Source organism: Sarcophilus harrisii, chromosome 6, assembly GCF_902635505.1.
Source record: "Sarcophilus harrisii chromosome 6, mSarHar1.11, whole genome shotgun sequence".
NCBI classification, from domain to species: Eukaryota; Metazoa; Chordata; class Mammalia; order Dasyuromorphia; family Dasyuridae; genus Sarcophilus; species Sarcophilus harrisii.
The window spans coordinates 206,359,633-206,387,300 of record NC_045431.1 but is presented as its reverse complement, the minus strand read 5'-3'; the positions used below and the strand labels follow the sequence as shown (position 1 = coordinate 206,387,300).

The 27,668-nt window shown below is 36.4% G+C and overlaps 1 protein-coding gene and 1 pseudogene across 1 annotated transcript; one reads left to right on the top strand and one right to left on the bottom strand.

Moving 5' to 3' along the window:
• Positions 1-9,841: 9,841 nt before the first annotated feature.
• Positions 9,842-15,378, bottom strand: LOC116420070 (annotated as a pseudogene).
• A 722-nt stretch (positions 15,379-16,100) lies between these two features.
• Positions 16,101-26,620, top strand: LOC116419942. The gene is made up of 12 exons (XM_031942679.1): positions 16,101-16,191; positions 16,755-16,837; positions 17,404-17,653; positions 18,424-18,562; positions 18,970-19,106; positions 20,035-20,092; positions 20,299-20,595; positions 21,261-21,481; positions 22,867-22,990; positions 23,906-24,114; positions 24,600-24,674; positions 26,312-26,620. The coding sequence occupies exons 3-11, from the start codon at positions 17,624-17,626 to the stop codon at positions 24,663-24,665; spliced, it is 1,281 nt and encodes a 426-aa protein (XP_031798539.1). The 5' UTR covers positions 16,101-16,191; positions 16,755-16,837; positions 17,404-17,623; the 3' UTR covers positions 24,666-24,674; positions 26,312-26,620.
• Positions 26,621-27,668: the final 1,048 nt, after the last annotated feature.

Below are 27,668 nucleotides of genomic sequence, written 5' to 3'. Positions count from 1 at the left end.
ATTGAAACAGGCAACCTGGAGTTAATATACCAATCACCTGTGACCAACTAACAGGTGTAGGTCCTTATGCCAACCCTTTAGCTTTAGCACGGATTAATTGCCCCATAACCACATATGAGCAAATTACTGCTGCTGCTATGAAAGCGTGGGTGGGCATCCTCCCAGGAAGGCAAGATAGAGGGGAAGCCTTCACAAAGTAGCACACACTCCAAATGAAACCTTGGCTGATTTAGAGGGAGGTCTGCAGACAGCTGTCATGCGAACTATTGGTGAAAACGAAGCAACAGAAGTTATGATAAGATAACAGGCTAAAGAAAATGCTGAAGAGATTCATAGAAGAATTGTACTAGGACTACACCAGGATGCTCTTTTAGAGGAGATCATAAGATGCTGTGCCACAGTGGGCACAAATCCCTTTTATATCCAGGCTGTGATGCAGACTTCCCCAGATCCAAACATGGGAAAACAGTGGGCCTTTTGGCAAAGGATTTCCAGAGAGACTGGTCGATACTTTCAATGTGGTAAAGTAGGGCATTTGAAGGCTCAATGTTGCCACAGCTTTAGAGTGAGAAAACAGGGTGAGAGAACAAGACCCAGAACCCTGTGCCCAAAATGCAACAGAGGCTTCATGCAGATTGATTCAGGGAAACGGGATGCTGGGCCATGCCTTAGAGGCCCAGGGGGAAAAAACACTTGGGGCATGATGGTATCCGATGCAACACCCAGAGAGTCTTTAGAATTTCAATACTCAGACATGACCAATCAGCCAAGAAGCAATCTGATGGGAGAAAGGGATTAAAATTGGGGAGTTTAGAGTTGTATGCAGCAGGGGCTATCCCCTGTAGAAGTGAAATCTGTTCCTCTCCAGCCTATGGATCCCTTGCCTCCAGGCACAGTAGGCTTGACCGTTTCACCTCCTGAGAGTACTTTCCAAACCATGTTCATCCATATGCTAATGTGGGAAACTGGCAATTGGGTAGATAATATCCCAGGCACTAATACAGGTAGACAATGTGTGACTTATCAACCAGGAGAAGTAGTAGCATCAGGTTTACTGATACAGACTCCTAATAGGCAATCTGGTGATTGTTGCCCAGATTCCGACTCCAAGCAGCAGAATCCAGGAATATTTGAGACTGCAGCAGTTAGAGCTGACAGGCCTATGCTCACTATCTGTATAAATGGCACACCACTGGAAGGATTGGTAGACACAGGTGCGGATCGTACAGTCATTAGAGGTGCCAACTGGCCCAGTAACTGGCCAAAGATTAAGGCAGACACCTATAGGGTCTGGCGTAGGAGGATCAATAGCAGCTGAAGTTAGTGCTGCCCCTTTGAGATGGACATTAGAGGGTGAAACTGGAGTTTCTACTACTTGTGTAGTTGAAAAGATCCCCATCCATCTGTGGGGAAGAGACATCTTACAACAGTTAGGATTACAAATGACTAATTCCACTTTTTAGACAGGGCTGCTGTTGAAGGCCTGCCAGCATTCTCACCTATTCCTATTCAATGGAAAACTGACATACCAGTGGATAGAACAGTGGATCTTAGCTAGTGATAAAATTCAGGCCTTATTAGATATAGCACAGGAGCCACTTGACCAAGGACACTTATAACCTTCTCTAAGTCCTTGGAATTCCCCTATATTTTGTTGTGATAAAACAAATCTGGAAAAGGGAGCCTGTTGACTGATTTAAAAAAAAGTAAATGAACAGATGGAAACTATGGAAACAGTTCAGCCTGGAGTTCCATCTCCTACTCAATAACCTAGAGAATAGCCTCTTTGGGTTATAGATATTAAGGATTGTTTCTATTCTATCCCTCTAGATAAGGAGGAGATGAAAAAAAATTTCTTTTCAGTGCTCAGCATAAATGTAGCTGAGCCTTATAAAAGATATGAAGGGACAGTTTTCCCATGCAGAATGAAAAATAGCTCTACTAAGTGTCAAATGTATGTTGCTGCTGCTCTTACTCCAACAAGAAAAGCATTTCCAAAAGTTATGTGTTTATATTAAATGGATGATATCTTGGGGTGCATACCTGAGGAGCAAATGTTAGAAGCATGTGTATAAAAGACCGTAGAAACATCAAGGAACTACAAATTGCATATAGCTCCAGAAAAATTTCAAAGATGTGCTCCTTTTCAATATGTAGGATATCAAGTTGACCCTAAGGTGTTTACTGTACAAAATCTTTCCTTAAGAACAGAGAAGCTAAACATCTTAAATGACTTTCAGAAATTGATAGGAGATATGGTAAATATCTGTTTAAGATAGGTCTGAAACTTGGTTAATAGAATTTGTTATTAGAAGTAAAATTCTTGGTGATTCTATTTAATCCTATTTGGGAGTTTTAAAGCTCTACTCTCTGATGTGCTGAAGGTTGAGTTTTAATAGGTTATATTATGTTATAGTTATGTTCTTCCATTTTTTTCTTCCTGTGAATGATTTCTATGATCACAACAATAGTTAATAAAAACTGTTAATGCAATTTTAATATTTCATACCTTTTCTAATCTGTTTCCAATTTGGTTATATGTAATCATTCTATCCTAAATACTTAGGCAAATGAGTATTTACCTTGGTCATCTACCTGTTACTGGATATTTGTGTCTGTGGATATTCAGGTTCTTTTTTAAATGTTTCTAAATAGTGAGAGGACAATTAGCACAGTGGTCTGTGAAACCTAACTGCTATTTATTGAGACTATTGCCTGTCCTGTGAAGCAAACTTGTTCCTTCCCATAGGAACTGCTGCCCAATCTATACTGGCCTCCCCACATTTTGTAGCAGTTCCAGACTATTCTAATCTTTATCTGTTAGATTTGGTGTTTTTGTGCCAGATTTTGGTCACATTACAGCTATATACGGACCTGCTTTTGGGACCTGGATCAGCCCATTGAGTGTTGTCATCACATCATGCCATCCCTCTGCTTGGACTGAGAGCCAGTTCTCCAGCCCTTATCCGCATGAAACAGTTTTTGAATGAGAGACCATGGCCCCTACTCCTGATATAATTTGCACTGATATGGGGGAAATAGGAAAGTGGTTGATGAATTATTGTTAAAATTACTGTGTGTTTAAGATTTGGGATGGAAATTGTTCAATTGTGTAACTATCTGCTCAGAAATCCCTTCTGGATCCTACTAGCAGCTCCCATTCTATCGGAGGGGACAGGTAGAGCTACTCCAGGCCCCACTCTTTCCCTCCTTTGGAATCCCTGACAGACTGCGGGTGCCCCTCCTAGCATGGACAGCATGACTGTCTTGAGCACTGCTATTCCCGATAGAAGCAGAAGCTGAGTTCAGTGCACAAATGACTGAAGACCACCTAACAGTGAACTGTTCATCTCAAACTTGATTCTCTGGCTGAGATGAGGGCCTTTGTACTGGTGATAAATCAGGGGTTGTGAGGAAGAGACTTGCTCTTGCCATAAGCCCTTGCATTTCCTAGTTTCATTTTGATTTATTTACTTCACATTGGGTTGGCCAAAATTATGGTGCTGAGACCTGCCAGGTATCTAAGGGAGGTAATTCAATAATTCAAATATTCCAAAGGAGAGAGTGTAATGTCGTGCCTCGGTTGCCCTAGATTGCCTTCTTTGTTGATTTATCTTTGTATTTTTATATCTGCCAATTGCCAATCTGTGCCGGGATAACTGTTTCCAAAACAGTTGGTGGAAGTGTGAGGGATGTAGAAGACCCTTAGCCAAAATGACTACTCAGAGATCACTCAGTAGAAAGCAGAAAAGTTGTTTACTGAAAACCTCTGGAGGATGAGCCATCCCATCGCCAGATGAGAAAGAGAAAGGTCGCGGTAAGAGGGCTAAAGAAGTAGTAAAGATACATAGTATTGATACAAAAAATTACATCACAAGTAAGGAGCATTGAGAAGGGGAGGGGGAGGCATATACTTGGTTGTTGCTATTTGGGGAGATTGGAATGGAAGGTTTCTGTTTCCCTGAAATCTCCTGATTTCTAGGAAACAGAAAGTCAGGCCTTCAGGCTTAATCAAGCAGATAGTGGTCCAGATAATAGACTAAATATCGATAAATGTCAAATACATTTTGTCATCAAAATAATGTCATCAGCTCAGGTTCAGTAAATATGTTTCTAGCTGGCCAAGGGTCAAGTAAATATGAGCCTGCACATATTATACTCTTCTGAATATCTGAATTATTGAATTACCTCCCCCTGGATACCTGGGAGGTCTCAGCACCATAATTTTGACCAATCCAATGAAACTAGAAAATTCAAGGACTTATGGCAAGGGCAAGTCTCTTCCTGACAACCCCAGAGTTATCAGCAGTACAAAGGCCCCCATCTCAGCCAGAGAATCCAGTTGGAGATGGACAGTTCACTGTTAGGTGGTCTTCAGTCATTTGTGCACTGAACTCAGCTTCTGCTTCTATAGGGAGTAGCAGAGCTCAAGACAGTCATGCTGCCCATTTAGAGGGGCACCTCACTCCAGGGGAGAAGGGTGAGGTTTGGAGTAGCTCCATCTGTCGCTACCCAGAGGGACAGACAGGGCTGCTAGTAGAATACAGATTTCTGAGCAGAGCTATCAGAGCGTGCACAGTTACAGCATGAAGCCAGGCAAACCCCAAACTTTAGAGGCTTGATCTCAAAACTGCAATGCTATTGAAAATTCTGAGATACCAATTGAGAAACTAGGGTTACAGGGCTGGAGACTGCCAGTCCCAAGACAGGTGCTTATATCTTGGAGATTTCCTAAAAACAGGCAATCAGAGAATAGTCTGCCAGAGCAATTCCAACAGAATAAGGGGTTTCAAAGCTAAAGCACAGTAAAAACAAAACCAAACCAAACCAAAAAAAAGGACTGCTTAAGGACTTCCAATTCAATTTGAACTGGTAATATAGGGGGTGGGGCAGAAGTACCTAAGGCAAAGTGAACAGACAACTAAGGGCTCCCACTCTTTTAAGTATTTTGAGAAAAATCCACCAGTTTCCCTAGTTCCCTATTGCTTCCTCTCCTTTTTTTTTCCTCATGGAAAGGAATCATCTGAAAAAAAAAGTAGATACTCAAATAACCATCCCACACATAAATCCCAAGAGTGAATTAAAGTTCCTATACATAGCAGACTAATATAGGAGGAGTTTCCTAGAAATAAAATAAAATAAAATAAAATCTTTCAAACAATTACATATTCTGAAGTGAACATAGATCTTATAAACATATTATAACTTCCTTACCAGCAACAGTTACCAATTTTAACAATTTCCATCCCAAATCTTAAACACACAGTAATAGATGACCAAGTCAGGATTTAACAATCATTCATCATTATCCTTGGAATCCCTTTCACATAATTGGCATCAATACCATTAATTAAAACTTTCTATTTTCACATACAGAGCATCTGGAAAGTTGTTGAAAACATCAATTAAACTTTTTGAAATAACCCTTTCAAACTATATGCCACATTTCTGATTGTATTCTTTAATTTTCATAACCATTATGTATCTAAAGAAGCAAATAGTCAATCAATTAACATCTTGTAAGGGCAGCTTGTCTCTTTAAATAACCGTTTTTTTCTTCAGCCAAAGGAACCATGCGGCTGCCGCTTTCCATTGCTGCTCTGCTGCTCTCCCCCCTGCAAAAACACATCCCATCTGATAGCCATCTCTCTGTGACTACCCTTTCCAACCAGTTCCTTCTTTTCCCCCCTGATTTCTTCTTGAAATCATTTGCTCCTACTAATCAATCCTTCTTAAATCACCTTCATTCTCCTGTCCCATCTCTCTGTCTCTCTCCTCCCAGTGCTGACTTGCTCAAACCTTCTCTGAAATACTTCTGAATAGATGCTCTGTTTAAACTATTAATTGCTTTTGTAAATCAATCTCTTTTCCCTTGTCTTTAAATCTCCTTTTAAAAAAAATTTAACATTCGAGATTCACAATTAATTTGGAACCAAATTTCATAAAACTCATAATATAGTTTGCAAATTACCCAATATGTTTTAAAAGCAAATACCATTTCAGTAGGGAGATACCAACATGAGCCCCGCCCCCTCTCTAAAATAAGCTACCTATATTTCCAAATTGAGAAAAGATTTTCTCTTCAGATGTAAAGGCCACAATATTCAAAAAATTCTTAAGATTTTACACTCAGAATAAATCTAACATATGCAAGGCAGCAGTGAAATTAGTTCCCCCAATTTCAATATCAATTTTATTTCAATTTCAACATTATAGAACCTCTCAAAAATATAGTAAGTTCCCAAAACTCTTAATCAAATATTGCAGACAAACAATTACCCATGTTAGTCTTCTTAAACTTGCTGTTCTCTAATTCCATGAAAGCAAACTTACTAATAATGATTTTTCTTTCTTCTTCTGGAAATTTTTTTTTCTTTAGAAGTAGGCCGACTTCTGGCCAAGATGGCGGTGAGGAGGCACACAGCTGTGTAAGCTCCGCATTTTCTCTCAGAATCCATCTCATTACAAGCCTCTGAATTAATGCCTGACTGAAAAAAAAACCCACAAACAGTTACCAAGAGAAGACATCCTTGAGATTTGCCAGGAAAGGTCTGTTTTTGCTTGAGGGCGGGACAGTTTTAGATCAGGCACAGGCTGAGGGCAGCGGCACCGAGAGCTCCGCAGGCAGCTCACAGCCCAGCAGACCTGAGGGGGTTAGGGTGTGATCTCAGCCGTCTCTGGGGGGAAAGCTTTGCTACAGGATTGGATACTTTACCCTGGCAGCAGTCAGTAGCCCAGCAGAGAAGCTAAAAACACCGGGGGTGAAGAATACAACCCCAAACAGCTGAAGTTCCTTGGGACCTGGCCACCCCTCCCCCACAGCGTCTCAGCACGCTCTCAGAGTCTCGGAGCACAGGCTCAGCACAGTCCTGCTAGTGCCTCGCTGCTGCCCCCACAGTCTGTAGAGGAAGCTCGGTAATACCACCCAGGCCCTCCCCCCCAAAAAAAGATTCCATTTGGGGTTTTTTTCTTTTTTTTTCTTTGCTACTTTTGTCTCAGATTCTTCTCTGACAAAATGAGCAAAAAATTAAAAAGGACCTTAATGATTGACAGCTTTTATACGTACAGAGAGCAGACTCTAAACCCTAAGGAGACTAAAAGCAGACTGTCTCCAGGTGAATCCCCACAGGAGGAGATCATCTGTTCCTCAGCACAGATGAATCTCACAGAAGAAATTAAAAAGGCTCTCACAAGAGAGCTAGAAGAAAGATTGGAAAAGGAGAGGGAGGCTTGGCAAAGAGAGTCTGGAGAAGTCATCCCACTCATTTAAAGACAGAGTGAATAAAGAAATCAAATACTTGAAAAATAGGATTAGTGAACTGGAAAGAGAAAATGGCTCTCTAAAAAACAAAATTGGTGAAATGGAAAAACATTCCATAGAACAAAACAACACAATTGGACAATTAGAAAAAGATATTTAAAAAGTGAATGAAGAAAACACTTCATTGAAAATCAGAATAGAACAAATGGAATTGAATGACTCGAGGAGGCAAGAAGAATCAGTCAAGCAAAACCAAAAAAATCAAACAATGGATAAAAATGTGAAATACCTTCTTGGGAAAACAACAGACCTGGAAAATAGGTCTAGAATCTGAGAATTACTGGACTTCCAGAAAAATATGATGGAAAAAAGAGCCTGGACACTATTTTCCAGGAAATTATCAAAGAAAACTGCCCAGAAGTCATAGAAATAGAGGCTAAAATAGACATTGAAAAATTCATTGATCACCTACTGAAAGGGATCCTAAAATCAAAACACCAAGAAATATCGTGGCCAAATGCCAGAACCCTCAAACGAAGGAAAAAATACCCCAAGAGGCTAGAAAAACCCAATTCAAATATAAAGGAGCCACATTAAGGCTCACCAAGGATCTAGCAACATCCACATTAAAAGGGCCAGGAATATGATATTCCAAAAGGCTAAGGAACTCGGGATGCAACAAAAAATAACTTACCCAGCCAGAATGAGCATCTTTTTCCAGGGAAGAAGATGATCAATCAATGAAATAAGTGAATTTCACCTATTTTTGATGAAAAAATTAGAACTTAACAAGAAGTTTGATCAACAAAAATAGAACTCAAGAGAAACCTAAAAAGATAAAAAGAAATCTTGGGAACTATATTTCTGCTGTAAAGATGTATAAAGAATACATGTATCCCTTGTTCTAGAAATTAGAGGTGGAAAGGATATTGTACCAGAAAAAGGGTCAAGTGGGGGTACTACATCTCACGAAGAGGCAAAGGAAATCTATTATATCTGAGAGAAAGAATGAGGGGGATGAATACAGTGGGTATCTTATTGCCATCAGAATTGGCTTTAAGAGAAAAATTTTAATTTATGGTGAAACTTCTCTCATCTCATTGAAAAGTGAGAAGGGAAGGAATAAGCTAAGCAGGAGGGAATGAGGAAACTGTGAGAAAAAGGAGTGAGATAGGGGAGGAACTCTAAGGTGGGGAGGGGAGGGATACTAAAAAGGGAGGGCTGTGAGAAGTAAGTGGTGCTCACAAGTTTAATACTGGGAAGGTGGGGAAGGGGGAAAGAAGGGAGAAAAACATAAACAGGGGTTAACAAGATGGCAAGTAATACAGAATTGGTAATTTTAACCATAAATGTTAACGGGGTAAACTCCCCCATAAAGAGGAAGCGGTTAGCAGAATGGATTAAAAGCCAGAATCCTATAATATGTTGTTTACAGGAAACACACCTGAAGCAGGGAGATACATGCAGAGTAAAGGTAAAAGGTTGGAGCAAAATCCACTATGCTTCAGGTAAAGTCAAAAAAGCAGGGGTAGCCATCCTGATCTCAGATCAAGCAAAAACAAAAATTGATCTAATTAAAAGAGATAAGGAAGGGCACTATATCCTGCTAAAGGGTAGCATAGATAAAGAAGCAATATCAATATTAAACATATATACACCTAGTGGTGTAGCATCTAAATTCTTAAAAGAGAAATTAAGAGAGCTGTAAGAAGAAATAGATAGCAAAACTATAATAGTGGGAGATCTCAACCTTGCACTCTCAGAATTAGATAAATCAAATCACAAAATAAATAAGAAAGAAGTCAAAGAGGTAAATAGAATACTAGAAAAGTTAGATATGATAGACCTCTGGAGAAAACGAAATGGAGACAGAAAGGAGTACACTTTCTTTTCGGCAGTTCATGGAACCTATACAAAAATAGACCATATATTAGGACATAAAAACTTCAAACTCAAATGCAGTAAGGCAGAAATAGTAAATACATCCTTTTCAGACCACGATGCAATAAAAATTACAATCAACAAAAAGCCAGGGGAACGTAGACCAAAAAAAAAAATTGGAAACTAAATAATCTCATACCAAAGAATGATTGGGTGAAACAGCAAATCATAGACATAATTAATAATTTCACCCAAGAAAACTATAATAATGAGATATCATACCAAAATGTGTGTGTATGCCAAAGTGGTAATAAGGGGAAATTTCATATCTCTACAGGCCTGCTTGCATAAAATAGAGAAAGAGAAGGTCAACAAATTGGGCTTGCAACTAAAATTGCTAGAAAAGGAACAAATTAAAAACCTCCAGTCAAACACTCCTGATTCCAGTGATGAGAGTACACATTGTCCAACAGAGCAGACTGCACCCTTTTCATGTCTTAGTACATGACTTCATGAAATTTTTTAACCAAAATTCAACACCTGACAGACATTTAGACAGTGACAATTAAGTTCTTGTTAGCTTAATCTTAATTATCCAAAGTCACTAACTTTATCCTTCACTTACTGATGGGCCCTTCTGCACATAGCTAGTTTGGCCCTTAGAATGGCAGTCTATCACCAGGGAAGTACTGACAGCCTTTCTAGTTTGGTGGAAGCTGCTAGAACTTCTGAACTATTGAACTAGCCTTCAACAGCCCAGGACCAGTTCCACCATGATGAGGCACTGGAGGAAGACTTTATACAATATAATGTTAAACCTAACATAAATTACATACCAGCTTTTAAAAATTGTGTGTGGAAAAAATACTTTTAATCTTCTCATTTACAAACCAAGTCAAGTTTATTTTCCAATGTTATTTTTAAACAGTTTACTCTGGAATAATTATTAACCCTCTGGGGAAGAGGAAGAATTTTTTTTTTTTGCTAAAAACTCCAGTATTCATAACTCCAAGACCCATAACAAATTCTGTTGTAAAGTTTTATAATCGTTAGAGAGTTATTACATGTGAGGACAGTTTTTAACTCTTTAACACATAATAATTTTTCAAAGACTTTTGAGCTACCCTGCACTAATATTAAACAGAGAGAAAAAGAGCAGCAGCTAGATTCCATTGGAAGAGAGTAAAGTTCCTCTCTCATTTAAAAGATGGAAATTTACTCTCTTAAATAGAAAAAGACACATAAGATCTTTTTTGTACAAATGCCACAAGGATGTTGGCACAAGTCCTCAGTGACCTTAGATGAGTCCCAGGAAGCATAAGCATAAGACAATAGTTTGGCCAAAATTACTGCTCACATGGCCAGAGCATATCTTGATCACAAACAAAGCAACTGAGAAGAAATAAACATCTTTGAATACTGAGTTGGCACATCTAACTATAATGTGGTGGAGAGCAACATCATTACATTTTAAAATATCAACAGGTAGGAAAACAAGAAAATAACACCTGTTTAAATGAAATTTAAAAACCCTTAAAAAAAACCCTTTCATCTCCAAATTTATACTTCTCTAAGTAAAATGTGTCAGTTCAATACATATAACTAAATGAAATGCATCATAGGGGAAAATGACAATAAACATGATCAAAAACATTTGCAGGGATGGCCTTTGATAATGAAGGATTAAATCTGTGATTTTCAATAATGAAAATAAAGTTTAAAAAGCACTTGATTGTCACTAAAGACTTTTAGTGTTGTTGGAAGGAGATGCATCTATTTCTTCTTACATACATAAATACTATATATACATAAATTATATACATATACATAAATTACAAAATCAAGAGAAGGAACTTCACAAAGCAGAACTTCAATACAGACTAAACACTTCCATCCTGGAGTTTGAGGAGAGCTGAGGAGAGCTCAGATTAAACCAATACAATTTCTAGTCATATATATTTACTGCCACGAAAGATGAAATTATTCTAAATTCCTTCTCAGGTTTTACAAGAATGCACTTTATGAAGTTTCCTAACTATTACAATTATTTTCCATAGTTGAACCTTAGAAAATAAATATTGCCCTTCTATTATACATGCATACTATCTATGAATATGACTAACACTAAAAAAGAAATATTTACACTGCTGACACTGAGATTATGGAGACTTTTTTGTTTCTAAGATATAAAAAGAGATGATAATTTATTGTCTATATTAGGTCATATATACTTACAATAGAAATGAAAATGTCTAATCTGTAAAGCAATGTACAAAATGAAAAATTTCCATCGTTTATTGACAATGTCATGAACAATTATAGGCTATTACCTGGTACAAACCCATTGCTAAAAAATGCACTTTAAAAAGAAAGCATGGGATCCAATAGCTCTAACACACAGTGTTACAAATAAAAGAAAAACATATTTGTTTTAGTAACTCTGGTTATATGCAAAATATGCCAGATCTGTAGCACTGCTTTTTATTCAAAAACTTTGAGGGGACATTAAAAGTGTTCCAAGTAACTACACAAAACACTACAACTCATCTACAATGTTCTATCTGTAGTGCTGTCTGGATATTGGAGCTAAAAATAAATGGAAGTTGGGGAAAATAGTGGGAAAAGTCACAAAATGTGTTTTTATAGTCCAATTGATTTTGTAGATTCTTCACATTAATGAGATACTTAATATAAAGCAAAGATTTATCTCCATGGATAAAAGATAAAGATTTATATCTTATGAAATTAGCTCCAGAATCAAGAATAATTTGAGGGACCAACTCTTTGAATTGACAAATTCCTAGAAAGCACTTCCAAGTTTGTTTATTCAAGTACTTATAAGTGCCACTGCACACTCAATGCAATACTCAATTAAGCATGCCATGTTTTTTCTACATTGAGAGTTAGTGAATTAAGATAAACAATGTAATGCTTTTAATAGGCAATAAGCAAATTAGACTTTTCTACTGTCCTATAAACGGACTATAAACGGAACATCAATGTGCTCAGGGACACAGTGAGTTAGGTGAAAACTGAAGTCTATCCTGGGATACTTTAACTTGTTTCCATATTCTTGTAATATTAAACAAGTTTCCAGTAAGCTGAGAAAAAAACTACTCTCTTGTCAACTTAATATTACCCTAAGAACGTGAATGCCCTCAGTTTGACTCACAAAATGATTTCTATTTTCATGTGTGTTGAGTCAAAAGTACTGAGAGGCACAGACAAGGTGACACTGGAGTTGATAGACCAGGGTAAAGCTTAGCCTTAATCTGTCAATTTTATGTCCTCTTTATCATCAAATCCCTATACTATATGAGTATAATGTCCCAACCTCCTCATTAGTTCTTTTTTTGAAGAAATTACCTATCATACAGTGATTAGATATTGAAGTTACATTCACATATTAATGCAGAAACATAAAGAGGAACCTTCAAAATTACATAAAGAAAAACACAAAGGTTTTAGTTTCTCACAGGGCCCTGGATCAAAAAAGATATAAAAGGATCATTTTTTTAAATAATCACTTCTTTGTGAACATATTAACACATGGATGACAATTTTTAAATTGTCATTTAACTTGCCAATAAAATAGGAAAAAACCCAACATTTTAAATATTTTTTTTTTGTATTTTGTTGGGGATATCTGTGTTGTGTCACTTTCTCAACAATGTACAAAAATAATACAACAAGACTATCCACTTAACCTATCTCCAGCTCTTGCATAGTCCTGGGGCCCTGGAAAAAGCTGTTGTCATCAATCCTCACTGTAGATGTCTCCAGCAAATGGCAGGTGTACATGGCTGCCTGTGACGTTGGGCAACCCTGACAGGTTCTGGATTCGAGACCTGAGTTCTTTTCGAACCTGGGATACTCTGGCTAACTTGAGCTTGTATTCTCCCAGCTTATGTTCTTTCTCTGCAAGGGCTTCTTTTTGAGAATGAAGAAAATCTGATAGCATTCGCGTGAGTTGCTTCGTATCATCTATTTCTGCTGCCAATCGAGCTTGGCAATGCAATCCTTGTAATCACCATCGTAATTACATGTAATTGTAATCCTTATAGTCCTCCAATAGCATGAGTGCATCATCTACCACCTTAGAAAGCTGTTCTCTTGATTCTTTATCTGTTATTTTGTCCAGCAGAGATACATCTTGGACTTCAATAGGCAAAGAAGCTATTCTCTGATGAACTGCTGCATCGCCAGAGGCTGAATTTTCAAGTTCTGGTAAGGTTCTAATGAGATCTAGAGTCTGTGGAGGTTCATTTGATGATCCTAGTGCTGAACAATTTTCATCCTCATCCACTTTTATCTGCTCCTAAGATCTCTTCTTATCGCCATCCAGAGCTTCCCTAAGTTGTTCTAAGACATCATTTTCATAAACAGACCTTTCTTCCCAAATCGACAGCGCTCTTCCAAGATGCTTGCGCAGCTCCCGCTCCCACACGGTCACGCTGGGCCAAGACCCACAACGACAGCGTCTGCACGCTCTGCTGTGAGTTGCTCAGCTCAGACAGCTTCTTCTCCGGCGTCGCCTCCGGGAAGGCGGACACCACCCCCAGCCCGCGCCCCCGCCGCTCTGCGTCAGGCGCCCGACACGCCGCGGAGCCCGCGGGGAGGAGGGTCTCGCCAGACCCGGGCACCAGTGCGCCGCCCCCTTTACCGCCCCCGCCCCCGCCCCCACAGTCCCAACCCCACCTAATTACAAAACTTAACGGAAATATCTCTGCAAAATTAGAATAATCTCATTACCAGAAGCGACTCCTCTTTCAAATTTTATTTTCTGTGTTGTGAAAAACATAATCCTGAGGAATCCACAGAATTTGAGAAATGTTGCAGTGTCCCCACAATATCTTCCCTTTACAAAAAAAGGAATCATTTATGATCCTTGACAGCAAAATATAGAAGGTCGGATTACATGAATAAAATTATACACTAATAATAAACGACATTATGCATTAATAATACAAATCTTACACTGGTTTCAGTTTTATTACTTATAAGAGAAAAAAAAAAAAATGGAAGCAAATCCCACTTTCAAATTTCACACCAAAGTCTGGGATTCCTGGTCTATGTTTTATCTGTGTGGAAACAACTTATACCATTTCCCCCCTAATCTCGTTTGAGACATATGGGATTGCTTATTTATTCCCTCCAATGTCCTTTTTCAATCATTCCACAGGATTGCTGGGGCAACATTTCACTAGACATTTAGAAGCATGGTAGGAAAAGTGGAAAAATGGGACTAAATATATCAGAAAACAGTTTTCTGATCCATAATTCCATATATTGGCATTGCCACCTTAGAGAAAGTAGCTAAAAATCTCTCCCTGGAGATTGAGAAGTTGGTCCAGTCGGTGAGACCATCACCTTCCTTCAAAATGAGGTAGATGATTTACAAAATTAGTGAATTCACTTATTTTATTTGTCATTTTTCTTATGCAGTATGATGATTGTAGAAATATGTATAAAAGAATTACACATGTTTAACATGTATTGGATTATTTGTCATCTAGGGAAAGGGTGAAAATTTAGAACAAAAGATTTTGCAGTGTTGAAAAATTATCCATGCACACGTTTTGAAAATAAAAAGAATTAAAAAAGAAAAGAGTTCTGCATCCCTGCAAAAGCTTTGTTCATATGATTTCAGGGAAGTTGTCATTTTTTTGTTGTTGTTGTAGTTTCACAAAGTCTTTCTCACACAGGCGGATAACTTTTTCCCCTATTTCCTGAAAGATTTGTGGCATTTCTAGTGTTAGAAACCAATAACTAGAATCCATTCCTAATCAAATATAGTCATCAATGGGGGATACTCTGTTCATTTTTTGGAAACATCTTTAAGCAAACTAAACAAATTTTATTACCTAGAAATTAGCATAGAACAATACTAAGAAACAGCAAAATATCATAATATCTTAGACCTTGAAGGCATTGCTTACTCATCTACTTCTTGGAAGATTGGTGGGGAATTAATTTCTGTATTAGGAGAAGCAAAATCTCCAGAAATTCATCAGCCAATCTGTGCCATCATTTATTGGTGTCTGAAGTTGACCCCAAAGTAGAGACCACTCAAAAGACCACAAAATCTTATCCTCCATTCACACCAAAAAGTAGGTAAAATTTCTAGCTAAGGTTGATCATTTCTGAGGGTACTGGGAGCCAACAGGCTCACTGCCTAAAATTTTCTGGTGATATACCTACCTTTCTTTTAGGTTGTCCTTCCCTATCAGTTTCATTCTCAAAATGAGAACTTAACTTATATTAACTTAACTTATATTAAAACTACCCCACTACCTCTATGTTTTCTTGCCCAGGAATAAGTTTCTCTTCTTTTTCACTCTTCATTTTCCTTTAAAGGATTTTTGGTAACTCACCCAATCAAGTTTGCAGCTTGAAAGGTGTTAACTCAGAAAGACCCCTGAGTTCACATGCCAAGTTTACACCCTGAGTTCACATCCCAATATTGACATGTTTTAGCTAGTTGAACTGGCCTTAATCATCGCAAGTATCAGCTTTTAATATTTTGCTTAAAGTACTTTTTTTGGTTAAAATATTTAGTTTGGTATTCACATTTTTATTCATGAAATGATTTTGGCATGTCAATGAATGCTTACAAGGGAAGAATGTGAACATGAAGAAAAGAAGGATGAATGAATGCTGGAATAAAAAAGCCATTCTGAAACTTATGGTTTGATTGAAACTAGAAAAAGTAAATCTTGATATATTGAAAGATGAACCAGAGTCAAGATTCTTTTAATTACACAAGCACTAAACAAAAAAAGAGGGTCAGAGAAATTAGAGGAGATGAAACTGAAGAGGTTGAGGAAGATGAAATTAATATTTTGAATCACCTGGCTGGAGTTGAGGTATGAACTCAACTCCCTAATCAGACTTCATTGTTAACACCTTCATAAAAAGGGCTATAAATACCAACTTTATTTTCAACTCCACGTCTTCCTCAGACAGAGAAGAGCACAGTTCTTGGATCTTTCGAGTCAGCAGTACCACTTCTTTCTAAAAAAGAGATTGAACCCTTTTCTTTCCAGGAAGTGAGTTGTATTTGGTTTGGTTATTAATCTTGTGGGGTTCTTGGTTAAAGACTAAGTTGCATTCTTACACCTATTTTCTGAAAGAATTCTTTCTATCAATGCTGCTTCAGGGATAGCAAAGCAATGTCTTCAACAATAGATAATTCCAAAAAAGCTGATTGCAAATTTCTGAGTCTTGGTTTGGGGAGATTGGGGATAACTGAGGTGCATCATCCTTTTTTGGAACCAGGTGTGAGGAAATATTACATAATCAGTCCCAAAAGAGGTCTTACAAAATAGGAAAGTGGGGTTTCCATCTCTGAGAGGAGAGGGAGTTGGTAAGAAAAATGTGACTTAAAATAAGAGATGGCAATGTCTCATCCATTTGAATCCCAGTTTAGGTATTAGGACGACAGGAAGAGAAGCAGAGGCATTTAAATTTAGCTGGTTATTTGTCTTTTCGGGAGGGCAATAGAGGGAAACTCATTCTCAGAAAGTATGAAGGATTTGTTGGAATGAAGAGGAAGATATTGCTAAATAATTTCTCAAGGATTTGATCAAATGGTTTCCTATTTATCTTTCAGAATCTTTCACAAGATTCCAGATTTGAATTCAAAAATCTCCCCACAAAGATTATATGACATTCACCTGTGTTTGGGAAAAAAAAGTAAGTTAAAAACATTTAGGAAAAGTCAAGGTTGGGAAGAATACTTTTTAAAACCCTCTTCCATTCTTACCCCAAAAAATCTTTCATTTGAAGGATTTGAGTTTGAAAATTGCAGGTGTCAGAAAGTCTTGTCTCCAAAAGTTTACATGGATGATGAAGATTCCTTTTTCTTTATTCAAAAGGGAGAGATCAAAAGAAAAACATCTCAAACTCCTTAAATGAAAAAATAATCAAAGGATTGATGGAGTGGGGCATATTGCTATGAACCGATTTAAAAGTTAGATATTGCATCTTCCTCTATATTCTTAGAGAAAATGAATTTCAAGATTGGGATGTGGTCATCTTCAATGAGATTACTAAGCTTTTGATACCATATCACACTTAATGATCATGCACATTTTATTTGCATTTCTTCCTTTCTGTTCACTTTCTTTTCATGAAATATTTTTTTACTCTTTTGTTTTGATCATGATTTCTGGAGAAGGAAACAAAATGCATTATGAAGTATAAACAATTTTGAATATCGTTAATTCAAACTATTTTCTTTTTTTTCCATCCACATCTAGTTATTTTCAACACTGGAGAAAAAGACATCTCAGAAAAGTCGTGGAGAAGTAGGATAGTGGCAAAGATACTAGTGAAAGAAGAAAATTTGTGGAATAGAAGTTCAGCTAATGTGACAACCAAGAAATTGGAAAGAAACTGGGGGAGCACTTCCAACTAATAACCAACCCCCAATTTTATTAGACATTATAGATTCTGACTTAATGGAATATCTTGAGGAAAATGAAGAAGAGAATCAGAATCAGGTGGCAAGTAAGCATGGTTCATTTTATTTTAGTTGAAGTGATCTTCTTTTCTGTTAGGAAAAAGAAGAGATTTCTTCTGCATTGTTCTATGCCAAAATTACAATTTTCACTACATGATATTCATGTTCTTTTGAAACTTAGTCATTTAGAATTAGAGTCTAGAAAAAAAACAATTTTTAAAAAAATATGCTTGCCCAAGGGATAGAATACTTAAAAAAAAATAGGATATGATTCTAAAATTGCCATCATTCTGTCCTGCCTTCTGAAGCAAAAGCAATTCAGCAAAGGAGATTCCTACATGGTTGTGGCCATGGAAAAGATAATCCAAATAAAAAAGAGTGACTTCTCAAAGTGAACATTTTAAATAACACATAGAAATCATACTGACACACTCATATGTGTTTGTATGTTTGTATGTATTTTTTCCATGAGCTTCTAAATTAATATTCACTCATTCCAATATTCTGAGTCTAATGCTATGAGAAAGGATGATATATGGTAATCAGGTAGCATATGGCTTCTTATCTGTCTAAGCTTCTTATTTTCCTCATCACCACCCTGAAGATTTACTCTTTTTTTCAAAACCTTTTTTCTTGATGCTGCATTAGAAATTATGAACACTTAACATTTGTGATATCCATCATTACAGCTCTGAGTTCTTTTGTAGGATGGTCTGTCCCAAAAACAGAAGATGGCACTAACTAGTCTATTTTCTTTCTCCCAAAAAATTAAACGTTCCTACTACCATTCTCACCAACTGCTATAAATGGTGAACAGAAAACTAATGGAAAAATCAATACATGCTTCCCAGAAGTACTTAACTCAGAAGAAGAGAAAACAAAAAACTCTGAAAACCCTGGGCAAAACTTGACTGAAAACCCATGTAGAGCAGGAAGACTCCAGCCAACTCTAGCAAGTAAGGCTCCCCGTATTTCTGGCACTCCCCAGCTACATTTTCACCTTTCCTTCTTTTCCTTCCACTCACATGCCCATTTTCTTTACCATCCTCACTAATAGAAAAGTTATTTCAAAAAGAGACACCATCCTGGCATGCTGTCCTTCTCTTCTTTTCTGCTTGAGTATTTTTGAAATTTCTTGAAATTTCTCCAGTTTTTTGTACTTTAGTTAGATAATGTATTCCTTTTCTCTTGTGTTTTCTCATTTCTTTAAGGTCTGTCTGTTTTTTTTACTGTTTTTTGTTTGTTTGTTTCTGTGATCTGATAACATTTGTTGAGCTGAGCATTTAGGTAAGAAACTATGAATTAATTGAGTTAAACGAGTTAATTGAATAAAAGTCCTAATATTAACTCTCTTCCCCTTTAGAACCATCTTGTCCCCTGCTCTCAAGAGACCCTCTCCAATTCTCAATGACTTTTGTTAATAAAGTTCATGAAGATCAGATAAGAGAAACAGAATCAGAATCAGAATTGGAAAGAAGGAATAAAGAACCAAAGAGCAAGGTAAATTAGGACTCTCATCTTCCATTGCAATTTGGGACCATACTGTTTAACAAATACTTAACTTAATCAGACCAATCATGTGCCTAGTAAACTCTAGTTTTAAACTATACACAGGTATTTAGAAGCAGAAAAGCAAAAATCATAAGCCATGCATGAATCTGCATCAAACCAGAGCACAAGGAACATTAAATCTTGGGATTTCAAGATTCAAGGACAGATGCTCACATTTATTATATGTATTGTCTTGTGGCAGGAACTTCAGGTTATATGGAATGGGAAAGACTTTTAAGGGGGAAAATGGACCCAAATGTGGTATTTGTTTTGAGATATTTTTTCAAGTGGTTTTCTAAAGATCTTCATTGAAGATAGGCTAATATTCACAGATCTGTCATAATGAGTTGGGGGTATTTGGGAGGTGTCCTCTTTGCTTGTTTTTTTGAGGCAATTAGTGTTAAGTAAATTTTGCAGGATCACACAAATAGTATCTAGGATCAGATTTGAACTCAGGTCCTCCTGACTCTTGAGCCAGTGGTCTATTTCCTGTATTATCTATCCACCCCCTGCCATTATAGTTTGAGAATTTTTCAGGGCCAGGTACTGGAATTTTAGGAAGAAAGAAAACTATTTGAATTAACATGCAAAAATTTAATAATAGAGTTTCAAGAATGAGTTTTTAACCTCTCCTCTCAATTCTTTAAAAACCCTTCATTTTTCATATTTCAAAATGGTGACTGCTTATGACATTCCAAAAGTTTGACTAGCAGATGCATAGTTTTCCATGACTTTGTATAAAAAGGAGAGATCACTGAAGACAAAATATAGCAAATCCCTGAAATAAAAGAATAATTATTGGCATCATGGGGTAGGAAAGCAGAGTAATGACTAATAATGTAACCATTGGATATTGCATGTCTCTCATATATTGCAGAAACGGTCAAGGATGAGTGAACACCTAGATTCTGATGTGAATATTTCCAAAAATCCCGGTAAGACTTTTTACTTTGCTCCAACAATAACCATTCATGTTTCACTTGCATTTCTTCCTTTCCATGCCTCTCCTTTTTTCACTAAATATTTTTCTTCTCTCCTTATTTCTTTCCTGTGGAGCAGAAAATACAAAATGGTATTAGGTAAGAATTATAATTCCAAATGTATTTAATTCTAACCATTTCTCTTTTTTGTTCACATCCAGTTTTTTCAAATATTCAAAACAAAAACATTTCAGAAAACGAGAGTGACAAAATTACTGGTGGAATGAGCAAACACATACAACAGAATTACAGCCAATTTGAAGACCAAGAAAATCAGGAAGCATTTAACATTAACCACCAGCCCCCAAATACATTTGAAAGTTATGGAACCCTGATCCCGGACACAATCCCTATTTCCAACGCTTCTTCATTGGAAAGAATCTTCGAGAATCTAGGCCCAACTGACAAATTTGATGCCCTGATGAGGGGAGAATTCGTACTAGATATCATTGAGTCTGGTAAGTAAGGAGTATATAGTACATAGTAATATATAAAGCACTGTTTATTTATTTCCAGAAAAGGCTCATTGTTTTCACATGCATGAGAGCTAGAATAGATTACTTTAAATTCCAGGCAATTGACTATAATATTTCTAGAATCAGTAATTTCACTGGTGTGGATTACTCCTCCTCACTAAATTTCAGAACCCTTGCAATTCAGTATATTGATTAGAGAGTAGATGTACTGGGAAAATCATGACATTATGTGAAACCTAGTAGTTAGCTTTCCATACTCCTCCCTGGAAACCTTTTCAGCTAGAAGTATGTGGGGAAATTGGAATGCTGCCAACACAGCTCTCAAGAAACTAGGATGACCTCTGTGTCACAAGATGGCAATGCAGTAGGAGATTGGTGGTAGTTTCTGGTGGCCAGGCATCCATTGTGTCAGAGGAGATGTCACCTGTGGCTCCTCCTTTAAGCATTGTTGGATGTTCCATGGGTCACAGTTAGAGAGTAGGGCTTCAGTGCTTTCTGTCTCTTACAATACATATGGCCAGCCTAACTGAGCTTGATCCTTATTGGGTGACACAATATTCCACTCAGTAATCTTAAAAAGATAATTCTAATTTTCCTTAGTTCATTTATTCTGAATTTTATTTGTCCTTTTCTTGGTTTCCCCGCAGATTTCTTACCTGACTCTCCTGATCTGAACAGACCAACAAATAAAAATAAAGAACAAAAGGAAGAAAACACAAAGGCATCTGGTGATCAAAAAGGAATGAAAGTACAAAAGTTCTTAGGGCATCAGTTTAAAATTCTCAAGGAGCCCTTTTATAAAAATGAGTATAACTCACCTAATAAAGTCAAGGCTTTTTCTAAGACATTGAACTTGACTCCACAGCAGGTATGTCTTATCTCTTGAGTAGAAATGTGCAGGGTGAAATCTTTATTCCTCTCTTATTTTTAGTCTTGGTGCTTCTTGAATTGTTGATGACATTTCTGGTGTTGCCTTTCTAAAATTCATGTTGTTTTCCCCTCAAAATATCTTAACTTAAGGTCAAGAAAAGGTTGCCAAACTTAAGCTCTTAGCAATTGTGACAACAGAACTTGGTTCAGACCTTGGTTCAGATAGCAGAAAGAGTCCTGGGTTAGGCTATAGAAAGTTTAAACTGAAATACTTTTACTTAATGCTGAAAAATTCTTGAAAACTTGCTCATCTTGAACCTAAGTTCCTTCTTTAAGATTTATCTTTGTTAGATTATATTTAAAAATTTCCCAGTCTTTGAAGTTTTAGCACCACTCAGGCTGTCTACATTTTTAAAAGATAATTATTTCCTTCACAATAGGACTCTTATTATAAACATTGACTATTTCCACAATAAATGCAAATGTTTTCTAGAAGACAATTGAGGTACTTATAATTAAATTGCAAAAACATTATTATATCATAAGCTTTTGAATTTCCTGCAGATCCAATGCTGGTTTCAAAATCAAAGATCCAAATGGAATAAATGTGCAGACTCATTAAAAAAAACCATCAGATATGCAAGTCAATTCTTAAAATTTAATCCAATAAGTATTTAACATTACCAAATATAGGCCAGCAGTGTATTATCTGCTTACAAAGTAAAAAGTCAGCATGGTATAGCATATAGAGAACTGGTCAATCATTAAGTCTATCTCTGGTCAATATTATCTTTATTTGAACTTGGACTAGTAAATCTCACTGACTCAGTCACCTTCCTATCTAAGTACCCAAGTGGGTGATTATCTGCATTAATATTTGATGTTCTATCTTTGGAAGATATATTTATATGGATCTTGGCCAAACATCATTACTCAAAACACTCTGCAACATGCTGCAGCTAATGATGAAAATTAACAAACAGTCCTTGGTCTTGAGAGCCATGATTCTATTGGGAAAATCACACACATGTATGTGTGATACACAATACAGACACACAAACACACACATGTACATGCATACAAATAGACATAAATATAGATTATATTAATGAAGAGTAAACAGCAGGGAATTTTAATCTGCATTGGACTAGCTTTATCTTTGAAAAAAATTCACTAAAATAGTTTTTAGTTCTTAGTGGATGATGGTTTGATTTTCTGAGTACTCAGGAGTATAGAGAAGTAAGACTTAATCTTCTTTGTAGTGGTGCAAAGTGAGAGTTGGAAACTAATCTATAAATCACAACAGATAAAAAATAATTTAAAATCTGTCTGTGACACCAAAGTCAGGGACTTGAATAACCTTAGGCCATTTTATCCCCATAGGCAACTGATGAAATTCCAACCACCAGCATGAACAACTCCTCTCTACAGAAAGGAATCTTACTGGACTTATCAAATGATAAGAAGAGAGATGTGATTCTTAAATCTGAGAATCCTGAGAAGATGGGTAAGAAAGGGATAAATAATACATAAAAATTTTCCAAGGATTTTTTTTTCCTACACAAGAATGGGATTTCTTACACTTATGAATCAGAATTTTTTTTATTTTTTGGTGAGACAATTGAGGACAAGCTGTGACTTGCCCAGGTCACACAGCTAGTGAGTGTTAAAATAGAGTATTTTAATAATAATAATATGTTAATAATAAATATTAAATATAAATAATAATAAAATAATAGTAAAGTGAGTATTTTAACACTCACTAGCTGTGGGATTCACTAGCTGGACACACTAGCTGAATTCAAATTTGAACTCAGATCCTTCTGAATCTGGGGTCAGAGTACTTTTCTTCATTAATATGTCCTACTCCCTCATCATCCCCAGAATACATTCCCTCTATAGGAGGACATTGTATTTATGAATGATTATACCTGATAAATCATCTCCTTCTAGACAATCTGATGATCATCCTCCCCAAATGGATAATGCTGAACTTCTGACATTATATATAACCCCAAATGCAAACCTTTCTTCCTAGAAGAATCTGCTATAACTTTTGTATAATCAACAAGAAATCAAGGTTTGCTTTTATGCCACAAGATGGCAATGGAGTAGAAAATGAGCAAAGGCTGCTTAATCAGCTATAATGTCAGAGGAGACATGTGGGCCTGAGGGGTCTGATTATATTTTTGTGGGATGGATCCTCGGGCACAGCTAGAATTTGCTCAGGTCTCATGTGGAGACTGTAGGTTTCTGTGTTTTCTTTCTCTTAAAAAACATGCAGTCTTTCTGACCCACCATGGCCATCATGGGATGACATCATCTTCATTTTTAGTAATTTTAAGAGGCTTGGTCTAATTTCATTTAGCTCATTTAAAAAAAAAAAAAAAAACCTCTTTTTGTTATTTCTGTTGCTTTTCAGATTTCTTGCTCCAAACTCCACCTTTGACCAGATTCAAAAATGAGGATGCAGAGAACATAGAACCAGCTTCTAGACAAGAAAACAAAATACGATACAAATTTTCAGAATATCAGTTACAGATTCTCAGTGAATACTTTCAGAGAAATGAATATATAAGACCTAATGAAGTCAAGTTTCTTTCCAACACACTGGCTGTCTCACCCCAGCGGGTATGTTTCATCTCCTGAGAAAAATGCTTATGACTATTATTTTTTTTTTGAGGCAATCATGTGCACAGGGTCACATAACTAGTAAATGAGTGATTTGAAATTTCATGAAGTTATCAACACTTTGGGAAATAAGATCCTAAAATGAGTAACAAAAAGAAAAGAGTTTGCAATCAGAAGACCTAGACACAAATCCTAGCTCAGACATTAATTGACCATGGAATCTTGAGACCATTTAGCATTCTGAACCTCAATTTCTTCCCCTTTAAAATGTCTGCTTTGGGGTATGCAATCATTAAAACGATTGTTTGCCTATAAATGAATTATCCCTGATTAGATGTACATCCGTCCAAACTGCTAAAAGCCTATTCTTTCCTTCTGACTAACTTGAGGACAGATGTTCATGTTTTTCAAAGAGAATATACTCAAGTAGAATTATTAAAAACTGCATATAAGACAAAATTTTACAACTTTCATGTTTCCTGCAGATCAAATTCTGGTTTGGTAACCAGAGAGCAAAGAAGAAGAAGATGGGTACATCAAACAGCACATGAAATGTGGAAGTAAGTAAGTTTTACGAGTTCAATCTAATAAACATTTAGTATTTTAAAAAGCTAATTAAAAGAATTTTAAAGCAAAGAGACTGAGTAAGGTTTTTAAAATTAAACTGATCACAGATTCACAAATAGCTATCTATGTTCACATCACTTTTTTGACTCATACTAGTTATTTGTAATAAATATAAGTAAAGTAATAGTATTTGAAAATATTTTTAATATCATGAATTATATCAGAATGAAAGCAATGGTTTAAGAACTTCAACTTGGAAGATTAATAACTGTGTCACATATGTAGGCTTTAGTTTTACTTTGCTCTTTGAATGGCTTCTTGGTAGTTTTAATCAAGACTGCTTTGTGCTGTCAGGCACTAGTGTTGAACTCGTGGAGATGATGATTATTTTAATATGTTATTTAGCCTGCAAATCCCCACCAATATGCTTATCTCTGGTTTATTATCAATTATTCAGCCAGACTTTAACTTTTTAGAAATGAATATTCACTCAAAGGAATATAAAAAATAGTCTGTGATAAAGACTTCTTCCAGAGTTTCTGGAGTCAGTGGAAAGTCAGTTCAAGCCTAGAAAATACATGTAAAGGGATAGCTGGAAGCTCCTGAAAATCATTTTTCTAGAGTCCTCAAAATATTCTCCCCAGGTATGATGTAGCCTTTTCTGCTTAGAACATTGTAAAACTTTGACTTTGCAAAGAATTTCCCATTATGTCCTGATGCAGACAGAAGCCTCCATGAGCTATCTCATGAATAGTGGCAGGAGGCTAATGAAAAGACAAAAACACCAAAATCCTTCTGTTCTGGGAAGATTATAAAGTTACTCGTTTCTTTTGGAAGTTAGGAAAGGAGACCTATATAGATCCCTCAAATCAATTTGGCTTCAGAAGTTTAGAAGGAATATCATCTCTCTGCTGTCAGGAAGTTAATTTATTACATTCTAAAAGAGTGCCCTGGTTTCCTATGGGACCTTGAGATTTCCCCCCAAAATTTCTCATGTCCAAAGAACATACTTCCTGTCACTCCTAGGAAAAACGTCTTTTGTTGATTCAAGGAGGCATCTAGGCCTTAACACACCAAGTTCAGTGCTTAGCATACCAGGGAAGTTTATGGGAAAAGGAAACAGAAGCATATGATTGATAGTGATTTCTAAATAGAATGATTCTCTTCAACTTGCATATCTCTGTATCTACAAATGACCTTGTCCTTGACCCATTATTGCTGGGAAGTAGAAGAGGAAGTCTCTGATTCAGAAAGATGGGAATAACTAAATATTGAGTGATGTGTCCTTACACTCCCTTGAGTAAACTGTTCTCTTACTGAACTCTTTTGTCTAAGAGACAATTAGTTCTCTACTAATTGTCAGACTTTTCCAATAAATGACGTTGAATTAAAAGAAGAAAAAACTCCTGAGCTTTCCCTGCTTTGTTTGTCACTTTGTGGATAATTCCAGAACTTCTCCAAAGAGACTTTGAAAGTTTTTCCTTAACTTTCTTGATGGCCCTACATGTACGTTTCTATACAACAGATTTTATTCCCTCTAAAGTGCAAAGAATTGTAAATTAGGTTGACAATGTCATGTCTTTAGAAACCCATCACTAAAAAAAGTATTTTTTTTCTTTTTCTTATATAGGATGTCAGATGTACAGGAGCTGTTTTCTCATATCCAAGTTCCCAGAATCCCATGGTTACTGCTATTTCTTCATTCTATGACCATCATAATGCAAGATGGATACTCATTCTTCTGTAAACTTACCCTCCCAGTATTATCAGTCAATGCAAGGAAGTGGCTTCTGTGCTTCACAAGACCAATTTCTTTATCCGGGGCTGGGGTGAATATATTTTGTCAATAGGATCATCAACTTGTAAATAGCTGATATTCAATTAAAAAGGTACAAATTGTTTAATAGCTATGAAATATTAAATAGCATGACAAGTTATATATTAATGACTCATTTATTTCAACCTTTTAACATTTGATTATAATTTCTTTATTTGCTAGTACATTACCATGTTTTACAAAGATACCTTAGTGTGCTGAGAATTGTAGGTATTATAATACAGATACTTTAATATTCTTATTGATAAGAGTGTGAATCGGTTAAACTATTCCAGAAAGCATGCAAAGGAAAATTCAGTGATGAAAATGTATATTTCCTCCTCTCTCCATATACATACACAGGTACATTATATCTTAATCTATATAAACATATTTATATGTACATATAGACACATATATGATCAAACTATGCTTGTGCTAAACAAACACCAATGAGATTCTATCACTTCCTGGATCAAAGACAAAATCATCTCTTTGACACTATAAGTTCTCTGTCATTTAACTTCTCATCTTTTTACTCTTGTTAAAATTTACTGCTTTCCACGATACCCCAGTACAGCTACACGGGTTGCCCTCATCTTCTTCACACAGGAAATTCTGACTCCAGAAGTTATGTATTTGACCTGGCTGTACATGACACCTGGAATGTTATTTGTCTTCACCTCACCTCACCCTACAGTCACTTTCTATTGATAGTTTACCTCTCCTTAGAATGTCAGAAAAGGGGACCAGACATTCAACTGTCCTTGGATAGCTCCCTTACCTATGAAGTCTGATCTAGAAAGAGACTATTGTTTTCCATCTCTGGTAAAAAAAAATCTTGTCCATTGCAATGTTCTCTAGTAGAACAACTATGAAAATTAAGTTATCACTGCCTACTGTCTAATGGTATATTAATAGTATAGAGACCAAGGTGTATGAAATCTAAAGGTAGTCTCTCAGAAGATCATTACTGAACCCCACCTGCATATTCCTATGATGATCAGATCACTGATCAATCAATAAATAAACATTTATTAAGCACCTACTTTGTGATTTCCCCTAATTAAAATCTATTGTCCTTTGTTTTAAGGTCACCTGCTTTGGAAGCCCAATTCCTTCAGAACAGGTCCACTATTTTTGTAGGGTTCAAATACATCTTTAATGCTAT